The sequence below is a fragment of the Ceratotherium simum genome, chromosome 13, assembly GCF_057802395.1.
Source record: "Ceratotherium simum simum isolate JZ-2026a chromosome 13, ASM5780239v1, whole genome shotgun sequence".
NCBI classification, from domain to species: Eukaryota; Metazoa; Chordata; class Mammalia; order Perissodactyla; family Rhinocerotidae; genus Ceratotherium; species Ceratotherium simum.
The window spans coordinates 33,060,968-33,088,099 of record NC_141912.1 but is presented as its reverse complement, the minus strand read 5'-3'; the positions used below and the strand labels follow the sequence as shown (position 1 = coordinate 33,088,099).

At 54.1% G+C, this 27,132-nt stretch overlaps 6 protein-coding genes across 13 annotated transcripts; 4 read left to right on the top strand and 2 right to left on the bottom strand.

Moving 5' to 3' along the window:
- Positions 1-460: 460 nt before the first annotated feature.
- Positions 461-5,890, top strand: CLIC1 (CLIC family member 1). Its single transcript, XM_004424349.3, has 6 exons — positions 461-785; positions 2,877-2,986; positions 3,186-3,311; positions 3,441-3,547; positions 4,379-4,560; positions 5,562-5,890. The coding sequence occupies exons 1-6, from the start codon at positions 750-752 to the stop codon at positions 5,721-5,723; spliced, it is 723 nt and encodes a 240-aa protein (XP_004424406.1). The 5' UTR covers positions 461-749; the 3' UTR covers positions 5,724-5,890.
- Positions 5,891-6,247: 357 nt separating this feature from the next.
- On the top strand, positions 6,248-9,566 carry DDAH2 (DDAH family member 2, ADMA-independent). 5 transcript variants are annotated; one of them, XM_087438366.1, is made up of 8 exons: positions 6,248-6,455; positions 6,843-6,903; positions 7,301-7,659; positions 7,777-7,876; positions 8,004-8,077; positions 8,253-8,372; positions 8,909-9,058; positions 9,248-9,566. In XM_087438366.1, exons 3-8 carry the CDS (start codon positions 7,363-7,365, stop codon positions 9,362-9,364), a joined length of 858 nt encoding a protein of 285 aa, XP_087294492.1. In that variant the 5' UTR covers positions 6,248-6,455; positions 6,843-6,903; positions 7,301-7,362; the 3' UTR covers positions 9,365-9,566. The 5 variants fall into 5 exon arrangements, with proteins under 5 accessions (XP_087294492.1, XP_087294491.1, XP_087294493.1 ...); XM_087438365.1 differs by having other exon boundaries at positions 7,297-7,659; XM_087438367.1 differs by lacking the exon at positions 6,843-6,903.
- Positions 9,567-9,891: 325 nt separating this feature from the next.
- On the bottom strand, positions 9,892-13,716 carry MPIG6B (megakaryocyte and platelet inhibitory receptor G6b). 3 transcript variants are annotated; one of them, XM_087438369.1, is made up of 6 exons: positions 13,045-13,716; positions 12,553-12,897; positions 12,296-12,395; positions 11,889-11,929; positions 11,676-11,774; positions 9,892-11,547 (listed from the first exon to the last, which is right to left on the bottom strand). In XM_087438369.1, exons 1-5 carry the CDS (start codon positions 13,103-13,105, stop codon positions 11,704-11,706), a joined length of 618 nt encoding a protein of 205 aa, XP_087294495.1. In that variant the 5' UTR covers positions 13,106-13,716; the 3' UTR covers positions 9,892-11,547; positions 11,676-11,703. The 3 variants fall into 3 exon arrangements, with proteins under 3 accessions (XP_087294495.1, XP_087294494.1, XP_087294496.1); XM_087438368.1 differs by having other exon boundaries at positions 11,676-11,755; XM_087438370.1 differs by lacking the exon at positions 12,296-12,395.
- Positions 13,717-14,151: 435 nt separating this feature from the next.
- LY6G6C (lymphocyte antigen 6 family member G6C) lies at positions 14,152-17,328 on the top strand. The gene is made up of 3 exons (XM_004424356.3): positions 14,152-14,516; positions 15,906-16,016; positions 16,487-17,328. The coding sequence occupies exons 1-3, from the start codon at positions 14,318-14,320 to the stop codon at positions 16,696-16,698; spliced, it is 522 nt and encodes a 173-aa protein (XP_004424413.2). The 5' UTR covers positions 14,152-14,317; the 3' UTR covers positions 16,699-17,328.
- An 86-nt stretch (positions 17,329-17,414) lies between these two features.
- Positions 17,415-27,078, bottom strand: LY6G6F (lymphocyte antigen 6 family member G6F). 2 transcript variants are annotated; one of them, XM_087438362.1, is made up of 6 exons: positions 27,006-27,063; positions 26,177-26,506; positions 25,831-26,094; positions 24,686-24,841; positions 19,364-19,495; positions 17,415-18,270 (listed from the first exon to the last, which is right to left on the bottom strand). In XM_087438362.1, exons 1-6 carry the CDS (start codon positions 27,061-27,063, stop codon positions 18,044-18,046), a joined length of 1,167 nt encoding a protein of 388 aa, XP_087294488.1. In that variant the 3' UTR covers positions 17,415-18,043. The 2 variants fall into 2 exon arrangements, with proteins under 2 accessions (XP_087294488.1, XP_087294489.1); XM_087438363.1 differs by lacking the exons at positions 17,415-18,270; positions 19,364-19,495 and adding exons at positions 24,295-24,319; positions 24,447-24,513 and having other exon boundaries at positions 27,006-27,078.
- On the top strand, positions 20,811-22,764 carry LOC106800913 (lymphocyte antigen 6G6e-like). Its single transcript, XM_014782993.2, has 3 exons — positions 20,811-21,325; positions 22,072-22,197; positions 22,324-22,764. Exons 1-3 carry the CDS (start codon positions 21,274-21,276, stop codon positions 22,545-22,547), a joined length of 402 nt encoding a protein of 133 aa, XP_014638479.1. The 5' UTR covers positions 20,811-21,273; the 3' UTR covers positions 22,548-22,764.
- Positions 27,079-27,132: the final 54 nt, after the last annotated feature.

Sequence of the window (27,132 nt, the reverse complement as noted above, 5' to 3'; positions counted from 1 at the left end):
GCAATGAGGCCCCTTGGCTCAGCTTCCTGTTTCTCTAGCCCGCTGCCTGCTTGTTTCTCTTCCCATCCCTTGCCCTACCTTTCACCACTCTCTTCCCCCAATCCCAGCTTCCACTTCCAAGTCCCTCTCCTGGACGATGATCAATCCAGAATTTGGACTGGAGTCCGGAAGGAAAACAGAAAAAGGAATAAACAACCACCTTTCCGTTCTAAAATTCCCTCTCTGGATCCTCCTGGGTGTGCCCAAGCTGTTGGTATCAAGTTTCTAGCGTGAGGGTGGAGTGGGAGTGTCCTCTGACTAATGAATCAGAGAAACTGAGGCAGAAAAAAAGTCCTGTGTTCAAAGAGACTGGCTGAGAAATAAGGAGGTCCCCAGGATTCCCTCCCCTTATCACTCCCCTCCCCATCCTCTGGGAGACCTGAGGATCTCCCCTCCGGACCCACTCCCTAGATCGTCGGGTCCCGCCCCCCTCCTGTCCCCTCCCCAGGTTCAGGGCGGGGCCGGTCCGTGAGTCAGCGGCTCCCTGATCCAGCCCGGGAGGGGACAGAGCTGGACGAGCTGGGTGTGGGGTACGCTGGGCTGGTAGAGAGGCCGTGTCCGGAGTGAGCGGGTCTGATCGTGCTTGTATTTTGTTGAAGGGACAGCCCTAGGTTTAGGGGAGAGAATCCCTGCCTGTGAGACCCGCCCTCCCTGGCCCCGGCCCCTCCCAATTCCCCCAGCGACAGCCGCTTCCTGGACCGGTCGCAACCATGGCTGAACAACCTCAGGTCGAATTGTTCGTGAAGGTAAGAACACCTTCTCCCTTCTAGGCCACCCTCTGGGTTCCTGGAAGGCAACTCTCTCCTTTCCCCAAGCTCCAGCCTGAACTCCCCAGTCCCTTCCTTCCTGGACCCCCACTCCCAACTCCACGTGCAATCTTTGGTGTGCGTGTGTTGGGGGGGTGGTTTCGGAAGAGGAAGACAATTGACGTGTGTACGCGTAATGACAATTCTAGGCTCAACCCTGAAAAGTTTGTAAAAGTGCAAGTTTCCGGCAGTCTAAAGGACTGGAAGGTAGAGAAAAGGGAGGGTTCCCAGGAGTTGGGAAGATTGACTGGGGTGGGGGTGGGGGGACAAGCTGATGGAAGGACAGAGAGAGAAGAGGACAGCAGGAGCCCAACAGGGTTTGGGAGAGACAGAAGGAAACATTGGACATGTAGCCCTACGAGGGGTGTAGTGGGGGAGACTTGGAGAAGTGTGTGTGTGTGTGTGCGCGCGCGCGGCGGGGAGGTTTCAAGGAAGAGGGTGTGGTAGGGAGGCCAGGGAGGTCAATTGGGAAGAATTGGTGGGGTGGAAGGAGCCAGGGGAGTGGGAGTAGAGCTCAAGAAGCAGGGCTGGAGAGGTGACAGATCGAGACCGCGTGTCCGGGCACCTGGGAAAGCGAAAGAAAGGGAGGTGGCGAGGAGATGAGAGTTTGGCTGTAGCTACCATGAGGAGAGGTGGGGAGAAGATCAGGAGGAGGAGAGCTGGATTAGGGTTTGGGCGTTGTAGAAACAGGAGAAAAAGAGTCGCCCCAACTCTCTCCTTTCTGTGTGGATGTGGATGAGGAGAGGTGGTCCCATGGCTTTTGGCTATCAAAACCCAGCAGCAGCCTTTGCTGTTTCTGCCCGGCTCCCCTCCCCGATAGCTGCATTCTCTCCACTCATCTCTGCGCCTCTCCCTCCCTCCCTCCCTCTGGCGGCCTCCCCCTCTGTCTATGTCTCCTTGTTTGCACGTTCTCCCCACTCCTCACTTTCCTGCTTCCTTTCTCTCCACTTCTCCCCTTTTGTTCCGTCTTTGTGTGTTCCTGTCCCTTTCTCCCTCTCCTTGATGCTCGGGCTTCTGCCTTTCCCTCTCCCTGCACCCAGCCAAGTACAGCCCAGCCTTCCCTGGGTCCGCCCCCCTAGGTGTGGTCCCCACCTCACTCTCACACTCGCCTCAAGGGCTATTATATTTTTACTCCTGGGTGAGGCTGTGCTGCAGAGATTCTGGCCTAGGGTCCTGTGTGAGGATTATCTGGAGCCAGGAGACTTGGCTGGGAGACCCCTGCAGGCAGACAGTGTCAGGGGAAGAGGGAGGTGGCTTTTCGCTGCCCAGGCCTCAGCCTCACAGGTCCCTGCCCCCACTCCTTGCCAGGAAGGAAGCTGCTGAGGCCGAGACACAGTGAGATGAATCACCCTCAGCCTAGGGGGAGGTGTCCCTGAGGGGATGAGGTCACCGCTTGCCAATTAGAGGGCAGCCCCCCTCTGTAAGGGCCTCCACATCTCTAGGGCGAGGCTCTGAGCCCCTTGACTCCCCTCCCAGCTGCCAGAAACAGGTTGGGTGGAGGTATAGAGAACCAGAACTCTAGCTTCCAAAACCTGCCCCACCTCTCCTGTCCTCAGGCTCGACTCCATTCAGAAACCCAGGAATCCAAGCCTCTAACCTACACTCTGGCCTCACCAAAGTCCCTCTCTAGGGATGATTTCGTGGGTTGATGTAAGAATTAGATGAATTTTTGTATGTAAAGTGCTTAGAATAGCACATAGAAAACGAACTACATTACTGTTAGTCTTCCCTCTCTAGGGTCCAGATCTTCCAAGTTATCCAAAACTCCTTCCCTCTGTCTACCTCCCACCTGTCCTCAACTCTCTGGGGAACCAGAAGCCTACCTTTGCAGAAAATGTTCCCGTTGATCTGCCCTAGGTTTGACCCAGATCCCAGGGTGGAGAGTGGAGTTCTGGGGGGAGCTTTTAGTGGTGAGACTGAGTGTGTGTCATGACTAGGCAGAAAACAGGTCTGGGAGTAGGAGATGCAGAGAATGGCCTGGGGACAGGTGAGGTGCACCAGGCCTAACTTTGGGTGGGGGTTGCTTTTCAGGCTGGCAGTGATGGCGCCAAGATTGGGAATTGCCCCTTCTCCCAGAGACTGTTCATGGTGCTCTGGCTCAAGGGAGTCACCTTCAACGTCACCACCGTTGACACCAAGAGGTGGGCCCATTTCTGTTCCTCTAAACACTCCTTGTGCACACACATGTGCATGCACACACTGTCACCCACCCAAGTCCTTTCATCCTGCACCTTTTTCCCCTCCACCTGGAGCCCCTTCCTCTTCCCACATTCCTCCATCTCCCCTTTCTGGTTCTCCCTGACCACCTTTTCCTGTCCTGATGCCTGGCCTCTTCTCCAGGCGGACTGAGACGGTACAGAAGCTGTGCCCAGGAGGGCAGCTCCCATTCCTGCTGTACGGTACCGAAGTGCACACAGACACCAACAAGATTGAGGAATTTCTGGAAGCAGTGCTGTCCCCTCCCAGGTATAAGGGCACCCGGGGAAAGAAAGAGGTTGAAGAAATGGAAAACAGAGATGATAGTGGGGCCGGGGCAGGGAAGCTGAGACTTCTCCCAGGAAGATATCTTATCCTGCTTCTCCCATTGGCTCTCAGGTACCCCAAGCTGGCAGCTCTGAACCCTGAATCCAACACAGCTGGGCTGGATGTATTTGCCAAATTTTCTGCCTACATCAAGAATTCAAACCCAGCGCTCAATGATAGTGAGTCTTGTGGGTTGGAGGCCTGGGTCCTAGGAGGAGTGGGGAAGATCCAGGGATTGGGAAGGCATTAGGGGCACTTGGAAATTCAGGTATCAGGGAGATGGAGCAGATGTCAGCAAACCTTCACCACCACCACCACCCCACACCACCTCATTTTTGCTTAACCCCCATATTTCCTTGCATTCTCATTGGCCGTGACTTTTAAGCTTCTCTCATTTGTTCCCTAGCTTCTCCTGCGCCAGTGGGTACATTAGTGGGATTGGCTGCTGGCCTGTTTTCTGGAAGAATAGGGTTGTGCTTAAGAACAATGACTCTAGATCCAGACTACCTGAGTACAAATCCTACTAGCTGTGTGACTTTGGGTAATTCATTTAACCTCTCTGTAAATCCATTTCCAGGTCTATAAAACGAGGATAACAGGGGGCCGGCCCCTTGGTATAGTAGTTAAGTTCAGTGCGTTCCACCTTGGCAGCCTGGGTTCAGATCCCGGGAGTGGACCTACACCACTCATCAGCCACACTGTGGTCACCACCCACATATAAAAAAGTAAAGGAAGATTGGCACAGATGTTAGCTCAGGGCGAATCTTCCTCAGCAAAAAAGAAAAAAAAAATGAGGATAACAATACCTATTTCATGGGTTGATGTGAGAATTAAATGAGTTTTTGTATGTAAAATGCTTAGAATAACACATAGAAAACTGACTACATTAGTGTTAGCTATTATTATTTTGGACTGGCCTCACCATTAGTATTCACCCCCCTCCCTTTGGGCCTTCTTGGACTATGCCGATCTTCTCCTGATGTTCTGACCAATTCCCCTCTCTTGCACAGATCTGGAGAAGGGGCTCCTGAAAGCCCTGAAAGTTTTAGACAATTACTTGACATCCCCCCTCCCAGAAGAAGTGGATGAGACCAGTGCTGAGGATGAGGGCATCTCTCAGAGGAAGTTTCTGGATGGCAATGAGCTCACTCTGGCTGACTGCAACCTGTTGCCAAAGCTCCACATAGTACAGGTGGGTAGTCATTGTGCGAGGAGAGGATGGCTACTGGGATGGCTCTTTAAGGAGGTCCTGCACAGGCTTCCCATGACAACCACTCCAAAGGTGGTTTCTTTCTTAGGGTGGTTTTCAATAGCAGACACCACCTCCTTCCTTCTCTGCAGTCATTGCTGGCAAGACCACTGCTTGAGAGAATTACATTCCATGATATAAGCCATGGGTGCAAACAGATTGGCCGAGAATGTAACATCCCAGTATTACTTTCAAGAATTCTCTTCCCGTCTCCATCACTGGCAAATCTACAGATCAGACAGAGCAGGCTTTTCCTAAAACCAAAGCTTTAACTCTCTTTATAGCTTCAGTCTCCACTTCCTCTTGTGGAAGATGAAAACTGCTGGTTCCCATGTTTTTGTCAATAGCCTCAAAGCTACAGTTTAGTTTGTGAACCACGGGCCCAATGTCAGTCTCCCACAGAATTGTGTACTGAACATCTGTGTCCTAGGTACTGGAAGACAGAAAGATATAAGGTGATTGGTCTTTGCCCTCAGAGGATTTGAAATCTAGCTGAGAAGATAAAACATTCACATGAAAGTTAATAACACATGATTAAAAGCCAAGTGAAAAATAGAGACAAAAGTCGCTGTGGAAATTCAAGAAAAGAATTTTATGGTTTGTGGATTACATCTCAATAAAATCAAGAGGAGAAAAGTAGCACCATGGAATGGGGTGGTCTGAGAAGGGGCTGGTTGTAAATGGCTAGGGTTTCAGTAAGTGGAGAGGAAAGGTGAATACGTTACAAGACAGTGAAGAGTTAAGGAATTTGATTGGAGAAGATGATTCATATAGGAGATAAGAATCATAGGAAGAGAAGCCAGATAGTGGAGGTTCTTGAATGCCTGGGCAAGAAGGCTGGATTTTATCACGTAGGCCTTGGGAGAAGGAAAAGATCAACAGTGTGGCAGCCAGTGTGGCTTCCCTGAGGCTAACATGTCCGTCGTCCCTACCCCCCCCCCCAGGTGGTATGTAAGAAGTACCGGGGATTCTCCATCCCCGAGGCCTTCCGGGGAGTGCATCGGTACTTGCGCAATGCCTATGCTCGTGAAGAGTTCGCTTCTACCTGTCCAGATGATGAGGAGATCGAGCTGGCCTACGAGCAAGTGGCCAAGGCCCTCAAATAAGCCCCTCCTGGGGGCTCCCTACCCCCTCCAATTTCTCCACATGGCTACCCAATGGACACACTCCAAAATGGCCAGTGGACAGAGAATCCTGGAGCACTTGTGCAGGGCTGGCTGGGGGAGGAGGGATCTGGGTGAGATTTTTATTGTGGGGTGGGGTGGGTAGGACAATGTATTTCAGTAATAAAATACAGAATGAAAACCTAGTGTCGTTTTTACACAAAGAGGACTTGAAGTGTGGGTAACAAGGAATGTAGGGTCAGTGACCTTGAGCTCAGGGCAGAAGCCAGGAATTTAGGAGAGAGGTGCTTGTGGTGGGGCTGCCATTTTTAGTGCCGGTCCACCATAGCGCTGTTTTTACATCCATGTCGCATTTGCAGTCCAGCCGCCAGGGCCAGCCAGATCTGGGTGGGCCTGGGCAGCGCTCGCGGGGCGGGGCCGAGTTTAGAGAAGGGGGACGCAGTCCCTGTGGAGTGGGCGCGGCATAGCGGGGCGGAGTGGGTGTGACCTCGAGGAGCCCCGCCCCGTCCCGCTTAGACAATGCCCCGGAGCCGCCAGACCGTCGCGCCCCCGCCCCACCGTAGTACTTGAGCTCGCCTACCCAGGGACCCCACAAAGCCAAAGCTCCAGTCCCCGAGGCTTGAAGGCTAGGACTCTTCTCCACCAACTCTGTCCTCAGGGGGTGGGGCCCCAGCCAAAATCACAGAGCGACAGGAGTGGGGGTGGCCGCTGGAGGTGAGTCTGGGGTGGGAGGTGTCCCCTGGACCGCGTAGAGGCCGGAGTTTGGGGGTGCCGGGCCCGTGCCTGAACCAGACAGAGTGCGTGGGTCGACATTTGGGTGCGGAGCTGAGTGGCATGGACTTTGGGGAAGGTGGACCGGGAGACCAGGGAACCGGGTCCTGGAGCCCGAAGTAGCGCCCGTTCCCCGGAACCACGCCCCCCGTTTCCCCGCCTCTCGGATTTCGTTTTAGACCTCTCCCAGTCCTCCGGGACTCGGTCTGGTTTATACTGGGTCGCGCTACGGGCAGATTGACCGGCCGGGGTGGAGAGAGGATGTTTAACTCCTTAGTCTCTAACTCCTCCCTCCTTGCCCCTCTCTCTCTTTCTCGTTCGGACATCCAGGACTTCCATCCCCCAGGCCCTGACTCTCCCCCCAGCTGTCTCCTCCTGTCCCATAACCCCTGTGGGTCCCTCGCCGCACATCGGGTCCCTACGGCAGCGAGCAGCTGAGGGTTAAGGGGGCGGGGCCGCTGCATTTTTGGGGAGTGAGCGCATCCTAGCGGCTGCCAAGAGGGGCGCCCGGCAGGGACCTCATTAAGCCCCCAAGCAGGGGCAACAGGTGTTTCGGAGATGAGGGATCCTGGACTTGTTCCTCGGACTCTCTCTAAAGAAGCAGACCCGCGAGGGTGCGGGGTGGAGTGGGGTCGGCAGGAGAGGAGGTCTGGAGGGGGTGGGGCGGAATGGGAGGGGCGCCTGGAGATGGCTGGAGGAAGACCCGGGCTTTCTTAACCACCCCCCTACGCCCTTCTCTGCATGTCTCTTTCTCTGCCTCCCTCCTTTCTGTCTCTTCTCCCAGACAGGTGAAGTAAAAAGAGAAAACTAAGAAATCAGCGCGGCCGGAGGGGGCGTCTGTGTGAATGGGATGGGGACGCCGGGGGAGGGGCTGGGCCGCTGCTCCCATGCCCTGATCCGGGGGGTCCCGGAGAGCCTGGCGTCGGGGGAGGGTGCAGGGGCTGGCCTCCCGGCTCTGGACCTGGCCAAAGCTCAGAGGGAGCACGGAGTGCTGGGGGGTAAACTGAGGCAGCGATTGGGGCTGCAGCTGCTAGAACTGCCTCCTGAAGAGTCGCTGCCGCTGGGACCGCTGCTCGGTGACACCGCCGTGATCCAAGGGGACACGGCCCTAATCACGCGGCCCTGGAGCCCCGCCCGCAGGCCGGAGGTGAGCGCCAGGGCGCGGATGAGGGTAGGGGAAATGGAGGATCTGGACGTCCGCGGCTTTAGGGAAGAATTGAGGGTGGGAATGTCTGAACTCTGCTCTCTCTTCTTCTGCTCTAAGGTCGATGGAGTTCGCAAAGCCCTCCAGGACCTGGGGCTCCGAATTGTGGAGATGGGGGACGAGAACGCGACGCTGGACGGCACTGATGTTCTCTTCACCGGTGAGGCTGCGGTGCCTGCATCCCTGGGGCTTGGCACATGGAAGCAGAGTTAGGGAGACTGGGCCATCTCGGGCCTAGTTTCTAACTCATTCCCGCCCTCAAACCTCCGCGGCCTTCCTGGGCTCAGGCCGGGAGTTTTTCGTAGGCCTCTCCAAGTGGACCAATCACCGAGGAGCTGAGATCGTGGCGGACACGTTCAGGGTGAGGAGCGGGGACCAGCGTTGGGCGGGGTGAGCGGGGAGCGGATGGGGGTCGGAGGGGCGGGGCGGGGGCTGAGGGGGGGGGGCTGCGGAGGGGGGGGCAGAGAGCAGCCTGTGTTTGAGGGTATCCCCTCGCCCCTCCCGCGTCCCTGAATACTTTCCCTTGTTCCCCCTAGGACTTCGCCGTCTCCACAGTGCCGGTCTCGAGCCCCTCCCACCTGCGCGGCCTCTGCGGCATGGGGGGACCCCGCACTGTGGTGGCGGGTAGCAGCGATGCTGCGCAAAAGGCTGTCAGGGTGAGGAGGGGCGGGGCTTGGAGAGGACAGTTGGAGCGCGGCCCAGGAAAATGGGCGTGGCTCCGGGCCGGCGACGCAGGGAGCTGGGAAGCTGGGAAGCTCAGAAAATTAGCTCCAGCCCCTGCCCTCACGGAGCTGTCCGTCTAGTGTGAAAACACGTGAGAAAACGAGAAGTTACTATAGCAGGACAGGGAGCCGGGAGACTGCAGAACAGGAGTGATTAACACCGTCTTCCTGAGTTTCAAGAAACTCCCCAAAGGTGGCATCTAAGCTGTGACTTAAAGGATGGGACTGACAGGTGGGGGCTGGAGAAGGGGTGAAGAGGGTTACAGATGGAAAGAACTGCATTTGAGTCCAAGGTAGAAATTAGCAAAGGTACTAAAGTGCTTAGAACGGTGCCTGACACATAGTAAGCTCTATGTGCTTGCTGTCATTATTCCACAAAGTATTCTACTGCCCTTAGGGGCGGTAAGGCAGCCAGACTCAGTTGAAGACCAGCTCTGAGACTTGAATGCTTCCTCTTTCCTCTCCCCCAGGCAATGGCAGTGTTGACGGATCACCCCTATGCTTCCCTGACCCTCCCAGATGACGCTGCCGCTGACTGTCTCTTTCTGCGTCCTGGGCTGCCGGGTGTGCCCCCTTTCCTCCTGCACCGTGGAGGCGGAGACCTGCCCAACAGCCAGGAGGTGAGAGAAAGCAGGAGCCCCACCACCAACAACAACCAGAGAAAGGAGTCTCAGGCCTTCCTAGTGGGAGGAAGGAGGAGTACCTTCTCTAGAAGCCTGGGTGGGGCCACTCTAGGCTGGCTAGAAGCGGGGCCTGGCTGTGGCCTCGGGGTCTGACTCCGCTCTTCGCACTCCATGTCCTCCCTGCAGGCACTGCAGAAGCTCTCTGATGTCACCCTGGTACCTGTGTCCTGCTCGGAACTGGAGAAGGCAGGCGCTGGGCTCAGCTCCCTCTGCCTGGTGCTCAGTACACGCCCCCACAGCTGAGGGCCTGGCCTTGGGGTCCTGACTGGCCAGGGGTAGGGCAGCATAGGGAGCAGAAGGGGAAGGAAGGTTACATAGATGCCGGTGAATAGGTGGTAGTGGGGAGAGAGCCCCAAGATGGGGGGAGGACATAGTGTGGGAAAAACCATAGATGCCCTGAGTCAGTCCTTCCCCAGAGCTAATAAAATAGAACTGACCTTTTAGACTGGGCTGTGGCTGGTGTCTTTACTGAGGCAGAGGGACTGGGGCAAGGCTGAAACCTGAGGTTGGGGTCCGTGGTGGGAAGGAGATCTCTTTCATTCAATAACCTCTTATTAGGCACTTACTGACTCATGGCCCAGCCCTGTCATAGGTGCTTGGGCACTAGATAGACAGGATAGAATTTCTATTGTGGGAAACATGTACAGGCAAAGAGAGAATATTTGTGGATTGCTCACTGGATTTATCTAAATGTCAGATGATTCTGAGACTGGTACATTACCAGCCGACCTGTAGTTGATAGAGAGAAAGAAATGACACTTCCAGGGACATTCATTTTCATTCACTCATTTACTGAGGCTTAGCAGTGATATAAAAAGGGTCAGTCTCCTGATATCAGGGAACTCACAGTACATGAAAATTTCTTACAAATTGAAATAGAGGTCGTGATGGAACAATTCACAGGACACTGTTGCTATGAGAGAAATAAGGGCATCAAAATGTATGCAGGGTGGGCAAAGAGGGTATGGCTTCCCAGAAAAGGCTACACTTGAACTGAGGCCTGAGGATAAATAAGAATTAGCCAGGAAGGTAGTGGGGAGGAGGGAAAAGCATAACTCAGGAAGAAAGAATTGCACTGGGCAAAGGTATAGCTGGGGCCTGGGGAGAACTTCTCCAAGGCTGGCATGTTGTGTGCATGTGGAGAGACAGAGATAAGCCTGGAGAGTAGACAGAGAGCACTGTAGCACCTTGTACCCAAAACCAAGGTCCATGGGCCCAGAGCTGAAGGTTAAGGAAAGAAATACTTCAGTTCTGAAATACAGGCTGTCAAGAGAAGGTGAGCATTTGGGGAGGATCTCTCTGGCTTCATGGAGGAGGGCAAGGGCAGGATGAGGTGACACTACGGGTAACCCAAAGAGGAAATGAGGAGAGTACATTCAGGTGGTGGCACTAGGCGTGAAGAAGGGTGTGGATTTGACAGTGACATTAAAATAAAGACAGAACTTGGTTCATTGTGTGGGAGTGAGAGGAAGGACATCTGCATGACTCTCAGTTTCTGGCTTGGGCAACTGGGTTGATCAAGAGAAAATGCAGAGGAGGATTAAGTGAGTGGCTTGGAAGATGATAATGAGTTGGGTTCCGGATGTGCTATATGCAAAATGCCTAGGGCCAGCCAGGCAGGGATGTCTGAGGGACAGTTTAGAAATCCCTTAACTGAGATCTGAGCTGGAGAGAGTTCTGGGTGTCATTTGCAGCCGTGAGGACTGAGGACTGGCTGTGGATGACAGCTTCCCAGAAGAGGAGGAAGGCAGATAAAGAAAAGGACAAACCTAGAATGGGTGCAAGGGAGCAAAGAAGAGGAGTCCAGAAGGAAGACACCAGCATAAAAGAAAAACAGAGCTTAAAGAAGAGAGTAATCAAAGGCCAAGCCAGATGTATGCTAAAAAATGGCTACTGGTTGTGGCCATTAGGACATCACTGACCGCTTCATGGAGAGCAGATGAGCAATGGGAGTGGAGTGAAGGAGAAGAAAATGGAAGAGACAAGTGTAGGCCCTTGGTTCAAAGAACTTGACTGTGGAGGGAAGGGAAGAGACTGGGCAACTATCTAGGAGTTGATGTCTTAAGATGGGGAGACAGGGCTTGATCGGGTTTAGGGAGAACACCGCTGGTGGAGGAGACATGGAAGTTATAGGAGAGATGGAGGTAAGGAAGGAGCAAGATCAGTGGCAGAGATAGCCTGGAACCCAGGCCTCCTGACTCCCAGTCTAGTGCTCATTTCTACCCCATGGCGCCTTTCCCAGGTGAGGGGCCAAGAAGGAGATGGGAGTTATGGAGAGCTGGGAGCCCCCCGCTTGTGAGATTTGGAGTAAGGGCTTCCCTTCAAACGACAACCGCATAAATGGTGGAGGCATCACTGGAGACCACTGGGGACAACCGGCAGGGCCTTCTGAGGGCCGTATGATCCAGGTCTGCGTAGAGCAGGCTCTGAGAGGTGGGGAGGAAGGCAGGAGGGTCTCAGAAGTCTGACTCCCTTGGAGATCCAGGCCTCTGTCTTTCTTGGTCCACTTTCCTCAGGGATTCTGGCCAGCCCCTTCCCATCACCAAGCCCTTACCGGCTCCTGATCCAGATCCCCTGCAATCTTAGGCTCCTCCTCCTTTACTGGCCTCTGGGGCTCGGCTTTCACGAGTGGAGCTACGTGGGGGGGACAGAGCTGAAGGATTAAGAGAAGACCAACTTGTCTGCTCCCAGCAAGGGCTCAGACTCAGGAATTGAGGGGTGGGGAATGCGCGGGTAGGAAAAGGAAAATGGGGTGACGTTGTCTCACCAAATCTGGGTAGTGGTCCAGGCGGGTGCGGGGGCGAGCGCCTGTAAGGGAAGTATAAGAGTCTTTGTGAGAGCCACCAATCTTGTCTCGCTTGTTCTCGGCCGCGGACCGCGCCAACCACAACCCAGGAACTTACAGGCTCTGGCCCGCAAAACAACTTAGGCTCCACCCCCACAGATAGTTCCGCCCACGCTCAGATCCTGCTGCCCCCTCTAGCTTCACTTCCCTAGCCAAGGCTCCACCCACCAGCCTGTGGCCTCGCCCCCAAATTCTGACCTCCAGCATTCTTCTTCAAACCACACTCCGGGGCTCCAGATACCTACAAGTTTTCTCTCCGAAGGTTCTGGTCCTGTCCCTGCCGCCTCTGGTCACGACCCCTCAAGCCAGACCCCGCCCCTCGTGCTCACCTGCACAGCCACCAGACCACGCCCAACGCTCCGAGTCCCAGCACCAGCCCAGCGCCCAGCAGCGGGATCACGAACTGGGGATACACGGATCCTGGGGGAACTGTGGAGGGATGGTGGTGGATGTCGAGGTCAGGAGTGCGAGGACAGGGAGCTAGCTCTCCCGCTGAGGAACCCCCAGCCAAGGCCGTCTTCCCTCCCTCCCGGGAATGTGTGTCTGTCTGAGTTAAGTCCTTCTCTGCGCGAAGGCCTCGACCTACCTTGGGTAGGCCCCGGAGCCCTGCAATCGGCCCCGTCTCCCAGCACGTGAAGTGCCGTACGGCTCTCGTTGTCGTGGCCCTTGCAGTAAAAGGTGCCCGAGTCCCCAGCGCTCAGCAGCAGCTCCAGCCGCCGGATACCAGGGTCCAGGGCACGTAGGCGGCCAGCAAAGGGCTGGACGGGCGACACAGTGGGGGTCCCGCTCGACGAGGCCCACAGGATCCGGCGGCGTCCTTTGGACAGACCCTTGCAGGCCGGGAAGCTAGGCGCCCAGGTCCAGCGGATAGGATGCGAGACGCTTCCGCAGGAGAGATGCACCCGGTCCCCGGGGCGGCCGTCCAGTGAAGCTAGGGGAGGCCGGGGGCAGTGGTTAGAGCAAGTCCACAGAGGGAGGCGACCGCGCACTCCTGTGCCCCCCCCAAAAAGCCACGGTCGCCCCCTCCCCCTGCCTCAGTCTTTCCTGGCCCATCCGGACTTTCCTAGGGATGGCTTACCCGTGGGGTCCCCCTGGGCCCTCGACAGCAGCAGCGGTAACAGCTGCAAAACCAGAGCCATTGCTGGGATGTGGTGGGGAGAGGAGGCAAGTGAATCAGCTGAGGAGACAGGAGGGAAACTGGGGGAGGGCGGGCAGGAGTCTGGGGGCTCTGATAAGAGCTGGGCGGGGCCACCAGCGGCCCGGATCCCTCTGGCTCACAGCCCTCAAACAATGCTCACTTAAAACTCATGCTCGGCCCTTTACACAAACACTTTCGCATACTTTAAGCTCCCTCGTACTTGGACTCCTGCAGCGGAGCAGTGGGCAGGAGCATCATAAAGTCTGGAGCCCGGCTGTCTGAGTTTCAATTCTGATGTCGCCATCTACTAGCTGCGTAGTGTCGGCGAGTTGCTTAATTCCTCTGAGCCTGTTTGCTCATCTGTAAAATGGGGATAAAAGCACCTACCTCATAGAGTATTGTGAGAACTAAATGAAGTAATACGTAAATGGCATAGAACAATGTCTGACACATAGGAGCTCTAAGTGCTTCTCATCATTATTACTATTTCTATTCTTATTTTAGCTTCTACCTCACCTCCCTGTGCCCATGCTGTCCCTCCAGGCCTGCAGTGCCCCACCCAAACTGGCTGGTTTCGGCTGGGGAGGCGCTTTGGAGCAGGTGCACGCCTCCACACCCAGGACTTCATCTGCCCTCACTGGACTGGAGCAACTGAGGCCAGGCCAAGCCCAAGTGGAGCCAGGGCAAGGGCCAGAGAACCTTCAGGGGGCCTAAGGCAGCCCTTCCTTAGCAGGCAGCCTCTGCCCATGCCTCTGCTGCTATGACATCACAGAAACCCTTGGTGACATCACAAATCCTACTCTTTCATCCTGTGCTGAGCATGGGTTGGGAAGACCAAGTGAGGGCTGAATACAGATTAATTTGGCCCCTTCCATCCTCAATTTCTGCCCACATGCCCCTACCAATGCCCCCCAGGGACCCAAATTTGGCAATCAGCTTGGGTCACACCCCGTTGTCCATTTCCCAGGAACCAGCAGCCACTACCAAGGCCACTGCAACATCACAGGGGCCTTTGGTGATGCTTCCTCAGAGGACTGGGCAGGCAGGGCTGTCAGCTGGGAGCCAGGAGGGGTGTCTTGGCCTGAAACCAAGAACCCAAATGGAGTTGGTCACTAGTGCCCTCCCCTACCTCTCTCTCCCATCCCCATTCCCCCACCCAGTCCTGCTTAGCCCCTCCCTACCCCTGGTCTTTTCCTCTGGTCCTGCTGTGTAAATGGGGAAGGAGGGGCCACCAGAGGCAAGGAAGGGAGGGACTATTGGGAATATAAATTCCAAAAAGGTCACTCAACTCTCAGAGCCAGATCCCCGAAAATCTGCTCTATCAGCTGCTGCATTTGCTACCATTATCAGGACCCTCACCATGAAAGGCCTTCTGCTGCTCCCCCTGTCTTCTCTGCTCTGCTGGGTCTCAGGTGAGCACCTAGGGGCCCCAAGGACCTGGTTCACCTGGTCAGGACTTTTACACCCTGCCTCACCCACTGCCCTGCACTACTCACGACTCAGGATCCCAAGCACCCCTGGCCCCAACAGGCTCAGCAATCTTGTGCCTCCAGGACCAGGCCTCCCTGTGACAGGGTTCTTGCTCCATTTCTCAAGGACTCATGTCTCCATCCTTCAGACTCCTCCCCACCTCCAAGACCCCCTCTTCTAACCTGCCAGGGCTCCAAGTCCCCTCTTCCCCACTCCAACTTCTTGGAAAATCTGATATCCAGTTCCCTTGCCAGCCCCACTCCAAAACTCTCCAGGATCCAGCGTACCTGCTTTCTCCTCTCACTACCTGTACTCAGCAGGGTGTCCTCCCAGAAACCTAGGCATCCAACCTGGGGCTTCTTTTGCACTCCACCCTCCCCATATACTCCATCAGGGACTTTGTGCTCAGTCCCTCAAGCAGTGGCCTTTCGTAGCTCCCCCCTCCTCCTCCCTGGGGTGCATACCGCTAGGGACACAAGCTTTCTGGAGGGTTCCAGTGACCTCTTAGAGCCTCCCAGGGAACCAAAGAGATTTCCCAGCCTTCTAGGGAGGGAATGCTAGGGCTGCTCACCTCCAGGGTGAGGTGGGTTTCACTGAGGTGCAGTGGCCAGGGTCCTCCACCCTTGGACCAAACCCCTCCTTCACCAAACCTTGAATGAGCTGAGGCAGGAATTTTGGGGGTGCCACCTTCTGCACCCACCCTCTCCATTTTGGTAAGATGCCCAGACGGAATCTGATGATTTGTCTCCCAGATGTTATTCCTTTCCGTCAGAGAGCTGCTGGAGTGAGAGGATTCCATTCAGGTCTGGTTCCTCTTCCCATGCTCTTGGCAGCCCCAGGAGGTGAAGACTAAACTGCTAAAGCTGACCACAGGTGGCTTTCTTGCCAGCCTCAAGTTCCAAGCCATTTCTGCAAGTGTTGTAACCTCTATGATTTTTATTTTTAATATTTCTTCCTGTTCCAAGTCTCCATCTGTGACCTCTTCTGAATTCCTTCATCTTCTCCCCCGCCTCCTCCGTTCTTTCCCCACAGTACTCTCACATTCCATCTATCACCAGCCCTCTGTTTTTCTGGTAGTTCTGCCTTTCTTGACTCATTCCCAAATGGGGTGGAGTAAAGGAAGATATTTAGGGTATGGGCCACTCACAGAGCAGCAACTCCACCCTCACCCACTTCTACTTTTTCTGTATCACTCACCTGCTCTGTCCCTACCAGGCCAAACAGGTCAGAACACCTACTTGATTTGCTCTTCTCCACCCTACCCCCCAGCTTGGCTAGTCTCCAGGTGAGTCAGACACCCCATCACCTCAGCCTGACTTGTGTCTTCCCAGCGGACATTCGCTGTCACTCCTGCTACAAGGTCCCTGTGCTGGGCTGTGTGGACCGGCAGTCCTGCCGCCTGGAACCAGGACAACAATGCCTGACAACAAATGTGTACCTTGGTAACATCCTCGTCATTAGTGGGGAGAGGGGACCAGTGGGAGACTGTGTGGCTGGGGCTGAGGCCTAGCTGGGGCTAAGACAGATGGAACAGAGAATTACAGAAATGATAATATTTGGCCAAGGATAATATGCACCAGGCACCATTCTATATCTTTACATGGATTGTTGCAATTAATGTTCATGACAACCCTATGATGTGGGTGCTATTATTACACTGAGGAAACAGCCTCAGAAAGAAAGTAACAGGTCCAAGGCCTCACAGTGAGCAAGTGATAGGACCAGAATTGGGGTGAGGGGGCGGGGTAAGGAAGTACAGGAGGAAGACTAGCCTGAGAAGAGATAAAGAAGGGGAGGGCCGGGGCAGAGCTGGGAAGGAAGAAAGCCTGGGTGGGTGCATGGGCTGGGGAGGTGGACACAGGCCTGCCAGGTGCCCATCCTGGCTGACCCCATGGCCCACTCCTACCCGCAGGTAAGATGTGGGTTTTCTCCAACCTTCGCTGTGGCACACCAGAAGAGCCCTGTCGGGAGGCCTTCAACCAAACCAGCCACAAGCTGGGCCTGACCTATAACACCACCTGCTGCAACAAGGACAACTGCAATAGCCTGGCCCCCCGGCCCACCCCGGCCCTGGCCCTTGTCCTGACCTCCTTGGCTGGGCTTGGCCTCTGGCTGCTGCACTGAGACTTACTCCATGGCTGCCCCTCCTCCCACCTGCCTCACCCTGAGCCTCTCTCCCTGTGTCTTCGTATCCCCTGGCTTCCCACAAGTTTCTCCCTAGCTCCCTTTGCACTGAAAAGCATTTCTCCAGACCCATCACATTTCTTTAATTAGACAGTGGTCTCCCTCTCCATCCTTCCACTCCACACCCTCCAGTCTGCTTTTCCCAAGTCCCTTCCCATTTCCCCCCAGACCACTCCAGATCCTCCATTGGCCCCTAGAAGGGCTCCCCAGTTTGCCTCCCACACTCTACTGTGCCCTAGTTGGGGAGGGATTGGAATCTGGGCCTGAAATGGACCTTCTGTCCTGTCCCTAATGAAGGCTCCCAGAAGGGACCTGATGACCTCACTGTATGGGGCTGATTCCCCAAACTCTGGCTCCCATACGTACCCCATCCCCATGCCCACCTCTTTCCATTTTGAGTAATAAATGTCTGTGTCTGATTAATTGTGTGTTTATTGTCAGAGGCCCCGTCCCAGGAAGTAGCACGCTCAGCTCCTTCCCTCATCCAAGAATCCTTCAGGGAGTTTCCCTGGCAGGCAGAGCTGAGGCAAATGGAGAAACAGGTTTTTCAGGCCTCCTGCATCCTCCTCTCCAGTGTCTGGGGGTGGCACACAGGTCCCAGTGTTTGGAGAAACAATCCTTATCACAAATTTAGGCCACATCTCTGATGTACTTCCAAGAAGGCGGTGCAGCCTGGCTTGAGGGCTCCCCAGAAACGGTAGGCGAGTTGCATGGGGATAGGACCTGGGACCCTCTTTCCAGGCCTCAGTCCCTCAGGTTAGAGTCAGAGGCCTCCCCCATCCTGGTTACTAAGTGGACCACCAAACAACCCTCTTATCACAGTGCTTACATTTCCTTTCTCAATTCAAAATAGCCATATTGGGAGCCAAGTTACAAATGGCAGAAAGGGGAACAAACCCAGACAACTAGGCTCATTGGTCCTGGTGACCCCCACTCAGCCCAGAGCCTGTTCCCCTCAGTGATCCTCTCTGCTAAGGAAGATTCTCCCTAGCAACAGGATCCAGGAGTCACTTAGGGCAGATTCTCCACTGTCCTTTGGGGTTTAGTTGGTTAAGAAGTATACCGTGTTACTAAGTCCACTGAGGCTTGATAACCTCCAAACTAGAGCCTGGATGCCCCCATATTACTCCTTCAGCTCTCCCATCAACAAAAGATAGATGGAATTGTCCAGTCAGCTCTAGACTTGTCAATAGACTTTAATGGTTCACAGAAGAGTGTTTGTCTTCTCACCTCAAATCTCCTTTGTTCCCTTGCTCTCTTGCTCCCTTCCCTTCCCCTACTCCCACTACCCTCTCCACAGTTCTGGCATGAGCCAGGCTAGGGCGGTGGCTGCTGCGGCCAAGATGCACGCCGGGGCCCCAGTGCTCGCTGCCACAGCTTTGTTGCACAGGTCTCCGACGCAGCAGTCCCTGTGGGTTGTGTAAGTCACGTCTCCCACCAACTCTGTTTTCACTTGATTGCAATGATGGGCCGCCACGCAGGCTGGATGGTGATGAATCACAGTCACTGAGGCTGAGAGAGAGAATGAGACTGGGGTGTTGGACTCCTAGCTTGAGGATTTGCCTTCTGAGATAGAGTGCATGTGATTTCAAGGACCCCAAAGGGATTCTCTGCCCCCTCCAAAAACACCTCCCTGAAACCAAGTGATCGAAGTTAATACATTGACATTGCGAACCCCCAATGCGATGCATTGAAAAGAACCAACATCCCTTCTGTGGCATTCTTGCCCAAAACTCATGACTTCAATCTAATCATGAGAAAATATCAGATAAAGCCAAACTAAGGGACACTCTTCTTTTTTTGTGTGAGGAAGATCAGCCCTGAGCTAACATCCATGCCAATTCTCCTCTTTTTGCTGAGGCCGCCAGCAGCGGAGAGCGCGCACTTAACCGCTAGTGCCATGGGGCAGGCCCCTGAGGGATATTCTATAAAATAACTTATCAGGACTCTTCAAAAGCAGCAAGGTCAAGGAAAAAAAACAAAGACTGACAACTTTCACAGATTGGAGGAGACTAAGAAGACATGGGATCTTGGTTTGGGTCCTGGACCAGAAAAAGGACGTGAGTGGAACAACTGGCTAAATTGAAGAAGGTCTGTAGATTAGTTATTAGTATTATACCAATGTTATTTTCTGATTTTGATAATTACACTAAGGTTATGTGAGATGTTAATGTTAGAGGAAGCTGAGTGGAGGATATATAGGAACCCTCTGTACTATTTTTGCAACTTTTCTGTCAATCTAAAATTATTTCAAAATAAAAAATTAAAACATACACACATACTTCCTTATTCCTTAGCTGATGCCTGGAAGTTGAAGTTTGATTTAATATTTTGGACACTGCCTTCAAGAGACAGAGCTTTTCCTACCATTTGTGACTGAATGAGCCTATGAGATGAGACAGAGAGAAAGAGAGGGAGAGAGAGAGAGAGTAGGAAGGGGAGGGAGGTGGGACCACACAGACAGCGGGCTTCTGAAGGGCTCAGTGCCAGGAGCCAGAAGGGGCTACAGACTGCTCTACTCTGACAGCGGCACCATCTGCCCAGAGCCAGACTGAGCCTGGAAGGTTCTGGAAGCAGGGAAGGGCTGAGGGAAGAGGGGACTCACGGTTTCCAGATGGCTTGCTCCAGGGTTTGTGCTCCAGGAAGCCACAGTGTTCACCCTCACCACAGGTGGTCTCGGTCTCTTTGCAGGAGCTGCTGGGGCCTCCACCGCAGTCATAGCACCGCATGCGGTTTCCTGGCAGGAGAGAGAGGGCGCTGGACCTGGGCTCTCAGGGGAACCAGCTGGCAGAGGCGAAGGAGCCTGTGTGAGAGCCACCTGGGCTGCCTCCTTACCCAAGGCAGTCTCCAGCAGGGTGCCAAGCAGCATTCTGACAAGGAGGGGCTTCATTGTGTCTGCCTGTGTCAGTAGCACCTCTCCCTCCCACCCACCCCCCTCCCTGGCCCTGCTCTGCCAGCCTTATATCCCCCTCACCTTGGGCTTTATAGGGCAATAAAAAGGGAGGAAAGAGTCTCCCCCAGCGGGCACTGGGGGCCCCAATGGGGACAGAAAGGGGCCCCCAAGGGAGACAGAGCTCTCAGCATCCTCTGGAGTCCCCAAACTCCTCCATCCTCAGCAGTGGTTCTAAAACTGTGACCCTAGAATCCTGGGGGTCCCTAAGACCCTTTCAAAGGGTCCTCAATGATCTTCCTTTTCCAACTACATATCTGTGTGAGGCTGGAGTTTCTTCATGTACTTCAACCAAAACAACATATCTCAACAGACTGAATGCAGAAGCAGGTATGAAAAACCAGCCATCTCCTATTAAGCTTGACATTAAATAGATTCCCCAAAATGTAAAGCAATACCACTCTTCTCACTGTGTTGTTAGGAAAGAAGTCATTTTTCACAAAATTATGTTTTGTTAACATGCAATAGGTTTATTATTTTTATTTTTAAATGAACCTATTTAAAATGTTCTCTTTTGTTTCTAACACTACCGTATAGTAAATATTGATATGACTCACACAAAGAAAACCCTCTTGGGGTTTTCAGTCATTTTTAAGAATGTAAAGAGGTCCTGAGATAAAAAAAGTTTTGGAAAACTGCTGCTCCATGGATCCCTGTGTCTCCTCTGTCCCACCCCACCCTCACCCCCAGTCTTACTCCTTCTGGTACATTCCTGCCCTGATTCCCCAGATGTGGCTCTCCTCCTCCCCAATCTGTTAAACTCCAGTCTTCCAGACTCTACCATCCCCCCTAAATCTTATCCCTGCATTCCTTCCTAGTATTTCTGACCCCCCTCACCACCCCCCCCTGCCCTGGTGGAAACACATCCGGCCCTCTGTCCCCACCCATGATTCTTTCCTCCAAGGTAGTAAAGCTGGGAGGGATAATTATGGGGTAGGAATGTTGAGGCTTGAGGGAATCAAAGGGATCTGAAGTTGGGTGGGGTCCTCCCTTACGCAGCTGGGCTTTGTTTGCATGTGGTGCGTGGGTGGGTGGGAGGGAATATTGTTGATTCCACACTCAAACTTCACACTTAACCACCACCTCACACAGATCTGGGCTAGGGCTGTTTAGGAGGGTGACCTTGAGAGACTTAAAGGCACAGAGGGGGAAAAGACAGCAAAAACAAAGACAGGGAGAGAGTTGAGAGAGCAGAGAACAGCTTGAGACAAGTGGAGGGAGGGCGAGGAGTAGGAGGGAAGGTGACAGACACAACTCAGGAGCGGCAGATGCAGCTAAGAGTAACAGAGACAGACACTGAGAGAACAGAGAAGACCCTTAAGGCAAGAGCAGACTCAAGTAGGGGGCAGGGAGGATGTGAGAGATGCGGGGCACAGGAGCAGAGGGCCAGGGCCCTGTGGCTCAGGCTGGTGAATCTGGTCCCCATTCTGCCTCCCAGATTCACTCCCTAGGTGTGTTTGTTTACTGGTCCCTCCCTGTCTGGCTCTGATGCTCCAACTCTCCAACTCTCAGGTTCTAGGGGTGCAGATCACATTCCCTCAGACTCCAGAATCCCGGGCTCAGCCATGGGCTCTTCCAGCACCTTCCTCTGCATCCTGTTTCTCTGTGGGGCACTGGGTAAGGGTGAGCTGGGGAATCTTGGGGACCCCTACAGGCGCCTGCCCAGAGCCCAGCCCTAGGGGAAGGCGCTGGGGCAGGGGCTTGTGGAGGAGCCTGAAGGCTGGTGGGGAGAGGAGACTGAGAGATGCCAAGAAGAGAGTTCTGGGAGCTTTAGAAAGAAGAGCTACTGGGAATGGCCTTGGGCCAGCCTGATCAGGTGCAACAGGAAAAGTTTCCTTTCAAGGGCGTTTGAGAATAACTGTCTCTTCCTTGCAGCATCTTTGACAAGCCTCTGTCTCCTGTCCCTTGTCTCACCTCTTGCTTCTTTGCTGGGCCCCTTCGTCAATGTCAGTTCCTATTTTCTCATCTGTCTCTGGCACCATCTGCTTAACTTCTTCACTGCTTCCCCACACCCCCACCCCCCACCCCCCACCCCCTGGCTTTTTTATGTCATTCTCTATGATCATCTCTGAATCTCTTGGCTTCTGTTCACATCTGTGCATCTCACAATTCCTGTATCTCTCTTGCCTCTGTGTCTTTCTCTTTTCCTGAATTGTCTCCCCTCTCCTCTCTGTCTCTTTTTTTCTACTTCTGTGTGTCCTTCTCCTTCCACTTCATTGCTTCCCTCTCTCCACTCTCCCCACTTTGTGTGTCACCTCGCTCTGTGAATCCGTGTCCCGTGAATCCCTGTCCCGAATCTGGACTTGGCCTCTCACCCGACCTGTTTGCCCTTCCTCTCTGCTCCATCTCCACCGACCCCACAGATCTCACCACTTCCCCTGCCCAGGGGTGGCTCCGCTGTTACACCTGCAGCTTCGCCAAACCCTGCTACCCTGTTCCCACTGATTGTCAGGATGATGAAGCATGTGGCATCAGTATTGGCACCTCAGGTAGGACTCTGGTCCAATGGCCCTTCTCCAGGTCGTTCCCCGCCTCCATCCATCCTGCATTTCCTGCTGCCCATGGCCCCTGCCTCCTTCCCGCCCCTGCCTCAGCATTCCCCTTTTGTCCCACAGAGCAGAGTGAGATCATTGAGCAGAAAGGCTGCCTCCCAAGGACTGGGTGCCCTCTGCCAGGCCATGCCACCTACTGGTCACGCTCCTACGCTCTGTGGTACCATTGCTGTGAGCAGGACCTGTGCAAGTTGGCCACCACACTGCAGTGGCTCCCCACCCCCCTCCTCACCACTCTGTTCCTCCTTGTGGCCAGCTTCACCTGGGGAGGCCACCTCCTCCACTAGCCTCTCAAGATCTGCAGCCCTCAACCCAGGACTCCTCCGCCATCACTACGGCCCTGGAAACATCTGCACAGACACTTTTGAGATACGCCCAAGAACCTGTTTTTGTACAGAGACCTCACATCCCCGGCCCAGCACCTTCACAGACCCCTCCCAAGACCTGACTCCTATGGGTACCCCTCCCGCCCCTACAGGCGCCTGCCCAGAGCCCAGCCTCATTAAGAACACTTGTTTGATGTCTTTTGTCTTTTCTAGATGCCTGTTGCTGATGCCCTGTCTCAGCCCCAGGTCTCTGGCAAGGCAGGCATATGATGGAGCTGTGGGTCTCAGGCAAAGGGATTGAAGGGGCACCAGGTATGGTGAGGAGGAGAGTCTTGCTAGGAAAGATTAATTTGGTAGGTCAGGAACTCAGGAAGGAGGGCTTGGGGAACTATGAAGAGTAAATTTAATAAAAGTGCTATCTGAGAGTCTGGTAACACTGCTGTGTGTGTGTGTGTGTGTGTGCGCTCTCTAAAACCAAACTAGAGCTGCTTGGTGAGTTGGGCTGCGGTGCTGGAAGCTGAACCACAACTCTCACCTCATTCCCTAGTTGTGTCATTTGCGTCCTTCTTGCCAATAGCTTAGCTTAAGCCACTACAGCGTGAAGGCTTTAGGCGAGACTTCGGAGAAAGCCTTTCTCCAGTGAGGCACAAGCTTGAGCAGATACACAAAAGGGCGCCTGGTGGAGTTGCTTGTGAGGGTGTGGCTGGAGTCCAGCTCATTTCTGCCTGAGACTGCAGAATGAACGAGTTAGGAGCATCAATGCCCCCTCCTGCTTCACCAGCCCAGACTTGTCCATGGTTCACAGACACGCAGGGCCTGATTACACACCCTACTGGGAAATCCGCCCACCCCCTGCTGTGGACACTCGCTCTGCACAGGGAGACAGTGTGTGACTCCAGGGGCTCCCGGGATGTCAGGGTGACAAAAAACTGCTCACTGCTCTGGATGCCACGATGGGGTACCTAGGATAAGAGGGTGCCCCGTGGTAGTGGCTGAGCCCAGGTACCCCCATCCTGACTCAGTTCCCTCTCCTTTCATCTGAGGATGTCTGGGGTCTGACTAAAGGTACTTGTTCTTTCTCAACTTCTCTTCATTGTAAGGATGAGAAGGGGTCGGGGCGGGACGTCTGGCTTAATTCAGAGGCAACTTAAGTCTTCTTTCCATTCTCTCTGTCCCTCAATCTTCCCACTGTGTGCTTCCATTTTTCTGTCTCTTTCTGTCCACCTCTTCCCTTACTCTGATTTGAGTCCCTTCCCTTCTGTTTTCTTCAGTTTCCCCCATTTGTCCTGTGGTTCCCCCATAACTGTTTCTCCACCATTGCTCAAGTCTCTGGATCCCTCTGTTTCCTCTCTGCCCATCCCCACCCTCCTCATCCCCTGCCAGCTTCATCAGGTTCCCCTCAATCCCAAGGTACTGTGGGCTCAGGGCCACCCCCCACTGGCTGCTACAAGACAGGAGACCACACCTTTCATAGGTGACATCACTGAATAATGTTTCTCCTTTCCTTCGGCCCCACCCCCACCCCCAACACACACACACACACACACACACACACACACACACATAGAGCTTGGTGACTGGACACCAGCTGGACTATGAAGTAGTACTCTCAGCCCCTTCCCCCTTGCCAAGGTTTTTCAGGGAGTCCTTCAGGTGCCAGATGGCCAGAGAGACAGCAGGTCACACTTCCCAGCAGATGTCACTGAGATCATCTGGTCTTGGGGGCAGGTGGCCTTTTGCGAAGCAGAAAGACAGATTAAAGATATTTCCATTCTCCACCTCCTCAGGAACCAGCACCCCATCCCCACCCCAACCCCAGTCCCCCTGGGATTTATGCCTCGCCCCCTAGTTGTTGCTCACCTCAGATGGGCCAAATGAATGTTCTCATAGACCTGGACTTGGGGTTTGAACTGAAGAATCGAGGCATCTGGGAAGAAGGAGCCATATGGGGTGCGGCAGAGAAGTCATCAGATAACTCAGAGCTATATTCCTTACCACCCTCCTCCCCGAGAGAGGACAGAGTGTAGAGGCAAGATGTGAGCCCAACCCTCTCCCTCGCACCCACATGCTCTTTTTCCCTCTGGGAGGGAGGGACTCACCTCTGCACTGAGCCCTCTGGACCCTCCGCCTCCAGAGCATGATGCTGAGGACCAGGATGGCAATCCCTTGGCCCACTGTGAGCAACAGCATCAGGATCCAGGACACACTCCAGCCCGTGGAAGGGGCACAGAGGGCAGGGGAGGCATCCATGGAGGCTGCAGTAAGGTCAAGACAAAAGGGATAAGGAGGGAGGCAGTGAGGGGGTCTGTCTCTGTGCCCCAAAGAGAGGCTTCCTCCCATAGCCTGGTGGGCTCTTCCAAAAGACTTCATAAGCTTCCTCGCCCCCAATATCCACCACCCCACTTTGCCCCCTTCCAGGCCTCTCACCCTGACTCCACGAGCCAACATCAATAGAGAATGGCAATCCTCCCCTGCCCATACATGGACAGCTAACTCCAGAGCAGACCACCAGCCATAACTGTGATTTTTCCTCATACCCTTCATAGTAATCCACCCTTTCAAGAAAAAAATAAAGTGCCTTCCATTTATTCATTCTTTCATTCATTCACTCCATAAGCATTCGCTGAGTGTCCACCACATGCCAGGCACCATATTAGGTGCTGCGGGTATAGACAGAAATAAGACCCAGTCACTGCCCACTAACCGGCCTTTGCTTACCAACATAATGGCCATTTGCTCTTCCCTCCTGCCTTACAAATGAGTTATTCTACATCCAGTAGCATTCTTTCTCTGAATAATAGACTTTTTATTGTAAAACATTTATATTTTTTTCTCCTGCCTTCACTATCAATGGGCCATTATAACATCATTGCATATATCCTTTCTTCAAAAGACAACTCCCTCAGCAATAATTCCTATTTTCTTCCTCTCTGCTATGGGATATGCCACAAAAACCATACATTACCCTATTTCTAAACAATGGTATATTCCACCAGAATCCTTCTCCCTCTTGGCTGATTGTCTATTCCCTCAGATAGCTGGCTTACACAACCTCCTTCTCTGTTATGGATTTAGTCAATGAGAAAAAAGCCCTCCTCCTACAGGCGATGGTCTGCTCCTTAAGAAATCACCCACCTTGACCTGGCCAATAACAGATTCTCCTCCTATCTCACCTCCTCCCCTAGGCAGCAGGTGCAGGATGTGCCAGAGGCAACATCCCTTCCCATATCCTCCCTCAGTTTACCTGCCAGGCTAAAGCTGACCCCTTTGTTCTGAGACATGAGGCAGCGGATGATTCTTGGTCTACGGCCCTTGGGCTCAGGAAGCTCCTCCCCAGGACACACCAAGAGCAGGGCAGCCCCATCGCCCCAGAAGGACTGTACATGGCCCTTCACAGGACCCTTCCCTTCCAGCCAGGTCACAGAGTCCAGGCGTCTGGCGGGGACCACAGAGCACAGGAGGACAGAGCAGGGGGATCCATCTGCAGCCCTCGCAGATAACTGGGATCCTGTGGGGAGAGAGGGACCCCTTAGTTCTTTGCCTGGGCTTCCCAGCCCCTAGTGGCCCCTGGTTTGCATGCTCCCACTCACCTCTGAGCACGGAGACATCATACACCCTCCAGTTCTGGTACCTGTGTTGCTGACCCAGCACAGCACACCAGTACCGCCCGGCGTCGCCCTCCTTGGAACCTTCCAGCCACAAAGAGTAGTTCCCCAGCAGTTTGAGCCGGGATTCCCTTCTGGGCTTCCCAGGGCCTGGGACTGGCCTGGACACTTGGACTTGGGCCACCAGGGCAGTGGAGGAGGCTGCTGCAGGGCTGCGGAACCAGGACAGGAGTTCGTCCCCATGCAGGGTGGGTGGTGCGGGACATGGCAGCTCCATTGCCTCCCCCAAGGCCACATAGATGGCCTGGATGCTGTCTGTGGGGAGAGGGTTATGTGAGGCCAGAGACCTCCATCAGATCAACAACCCTCCACTCATCCTCCAACCCCTGGCTTCCTCCCCTTCTGAGGTCCCCCAGCACTGCCTGGCTGAGCACATTTCTCAAGTGAGAGCTACAAAAAAGTGAAGTGGAGAAAAGAAGGTAGGGGCTTTCCTCCCCTCTCCCCCAGTGAATGAGGAAATCTGAGGGCAAGAGAAAAAGGGCTGGAATAGTCACCAAATGCCTGTATCTCTTACTCTTGCTTCTCCTTTTCTGGAAGCATTTACTTATCCGTTCTTATGTTCTAAAGGAAACTGTACATGACCTGGACCTTGATTGTCTCTGGGTCTTCCCCAGTATTAGAGGCAGGGGGAGGTCAGCTGGGGTAAATTTATCTTCTTGAGTCAGATGCCTTCCCCAGGCTCTGAAGGAGAAACAGCAGCAGTCCCTCCCGGCCTCGCGAATAGCTGACGAATCCCCCACCTCCTGCTCCTTACCTGCAGCAGCCTGAGGGGGCCCACATAGGAACAGAAGGAGGAGGAATAAGACCGCCATGGGGAGAGCTTGCCAAGTTCTCTTGCCCAGGACCTGATGTCCCCAGGGAGGAAACAGAGCCCAGATAAA

Bases quoted from the DNA above. Each gene is read 5' to 3' on its own strand.
- CLIC1 (XM_004424349.3), top strand. From the start codon at position 750: ATGGCTGAACAACCTCAGGTCGAATTGTTCGTGAAG. The intron at 3,312-3,440 runs GTATAAGGGCAC...ATTGGCTCTCAG, and splicing joins GCAGTGCTGTCCCCTCCCAG to GTACCCCAAGCTGGCAGCTC. The intron at 4,561-5,561 runs GTGGGTAGTCAT...CCCCCCCCCCAG, and splicing joins CAAAGCTCCACATAGTACAG to GTGGTATGTAAGAAGTACCG.
- DDAH2 (XM_087438367.1), top strand. From the start codon at position 7,363: ATGGGGACGCCGGGGGAGGGGCTGGGCCGCTGCTCCCATGCCCTGATC. The intron at 7,877-8,003 runs GTGAGGCTGCGG...TCCTGGGCTCAG, and splicing joins CACTGATGTTCTCTTCACCG to GCCGGGAGTTTTTCGTAGGC. The intron at 9,059-9,247 runs GTGAGAGAAAGC...TCCTCCCTGCAG, and splicing joins ACCTGCCCAACAGCCAGGAG to GCACTGCAGAAGCTCTCTGA.
- MPIG6B (XM_087438368.1), bottom strand. From the start codon at position 13,105: ATGGCTCTGGTTTTGCAGCTGTTACCGCTGCTGCTGTCGAGGGCCCAG. The intron at 12,898-13,044 runs GTAAGCCATCCC...GGCCTCCCCTAG, and splicing joins GGCCCAGGGGGACCCCACGG to CTTCACTGGACGGCCGCCCC. The intron at 11,930-12,295 runs GTGAGCACGAGG...CTTCCCTTACAG, and splicing joins GTGGTCTGGTGGCTGTGCAG to GCGCTCGCCCCCGCACCCGC.
- LY6G6C (XM_004424356.3), top strand. From the start codon at position 14,318: ATGGGGAAGGAGGGGCCACCAGAGGCAAGGAAGGGAGGGACTATTGGG. The intron at 14,517-15,905 runs GTGAGCACCTAG...GTGTCTTCCCAG, and splicing joins TCTGCTCTGCTGGGTCTCAG to CGGACATTCGCTGTCACTCC. The intron at 16,017-16,486 runs GTAACATCCTCG...TCCTACCCGCAG, and splicing joins GACAACAAATGTGTACCTTG to GTAAGATGTGGGTTTTCTCC.
- LOC106800913 (XM_014782993.2), top strand. From the start codon at position 21,274: ATGGGCTCTTCCAGCACCTTCCTCTGCATCCTGTTTCTCTGTGGGGCA. The intron at 21,326-22,071 runs GTAAGGGTGAGC...CCGACCCCACAG, and splicing joins GTTTCTCTGTGGGGCACTGG to ATCTCACCACTTCCCCTGCC. The intron at 22,198-22,323 runs GTAGGACTCTGG...TTTGTCCCACAG, and splicing joins CATCAGTATTGGCACCTCAG to AGCAGAGTGAGATCATTGAG.
- LY6G6F (XM_087438362.1), bottom strand. From the start codon at position 27,063: ATGGCGGTCTTATTCCTCCTCCTTCTGTTCCTATGTGGGCCCCCTCAG. The intron at 26,507-27,005 runs GTAAGGAGCAGG...CTCTCCCCACAG, and splicing joins GCCCCCTCAGGCTGCTGCAG to ACAGCATCCAGGCCATCTAT. The intron at 26,095-26,176 runs GTGAGTGGGAGC...CTCTCCCCACAG, and splicing joins TGATGTCTCCGTGCTCAGAG to GATCCCAGTTATCTGCGAGG.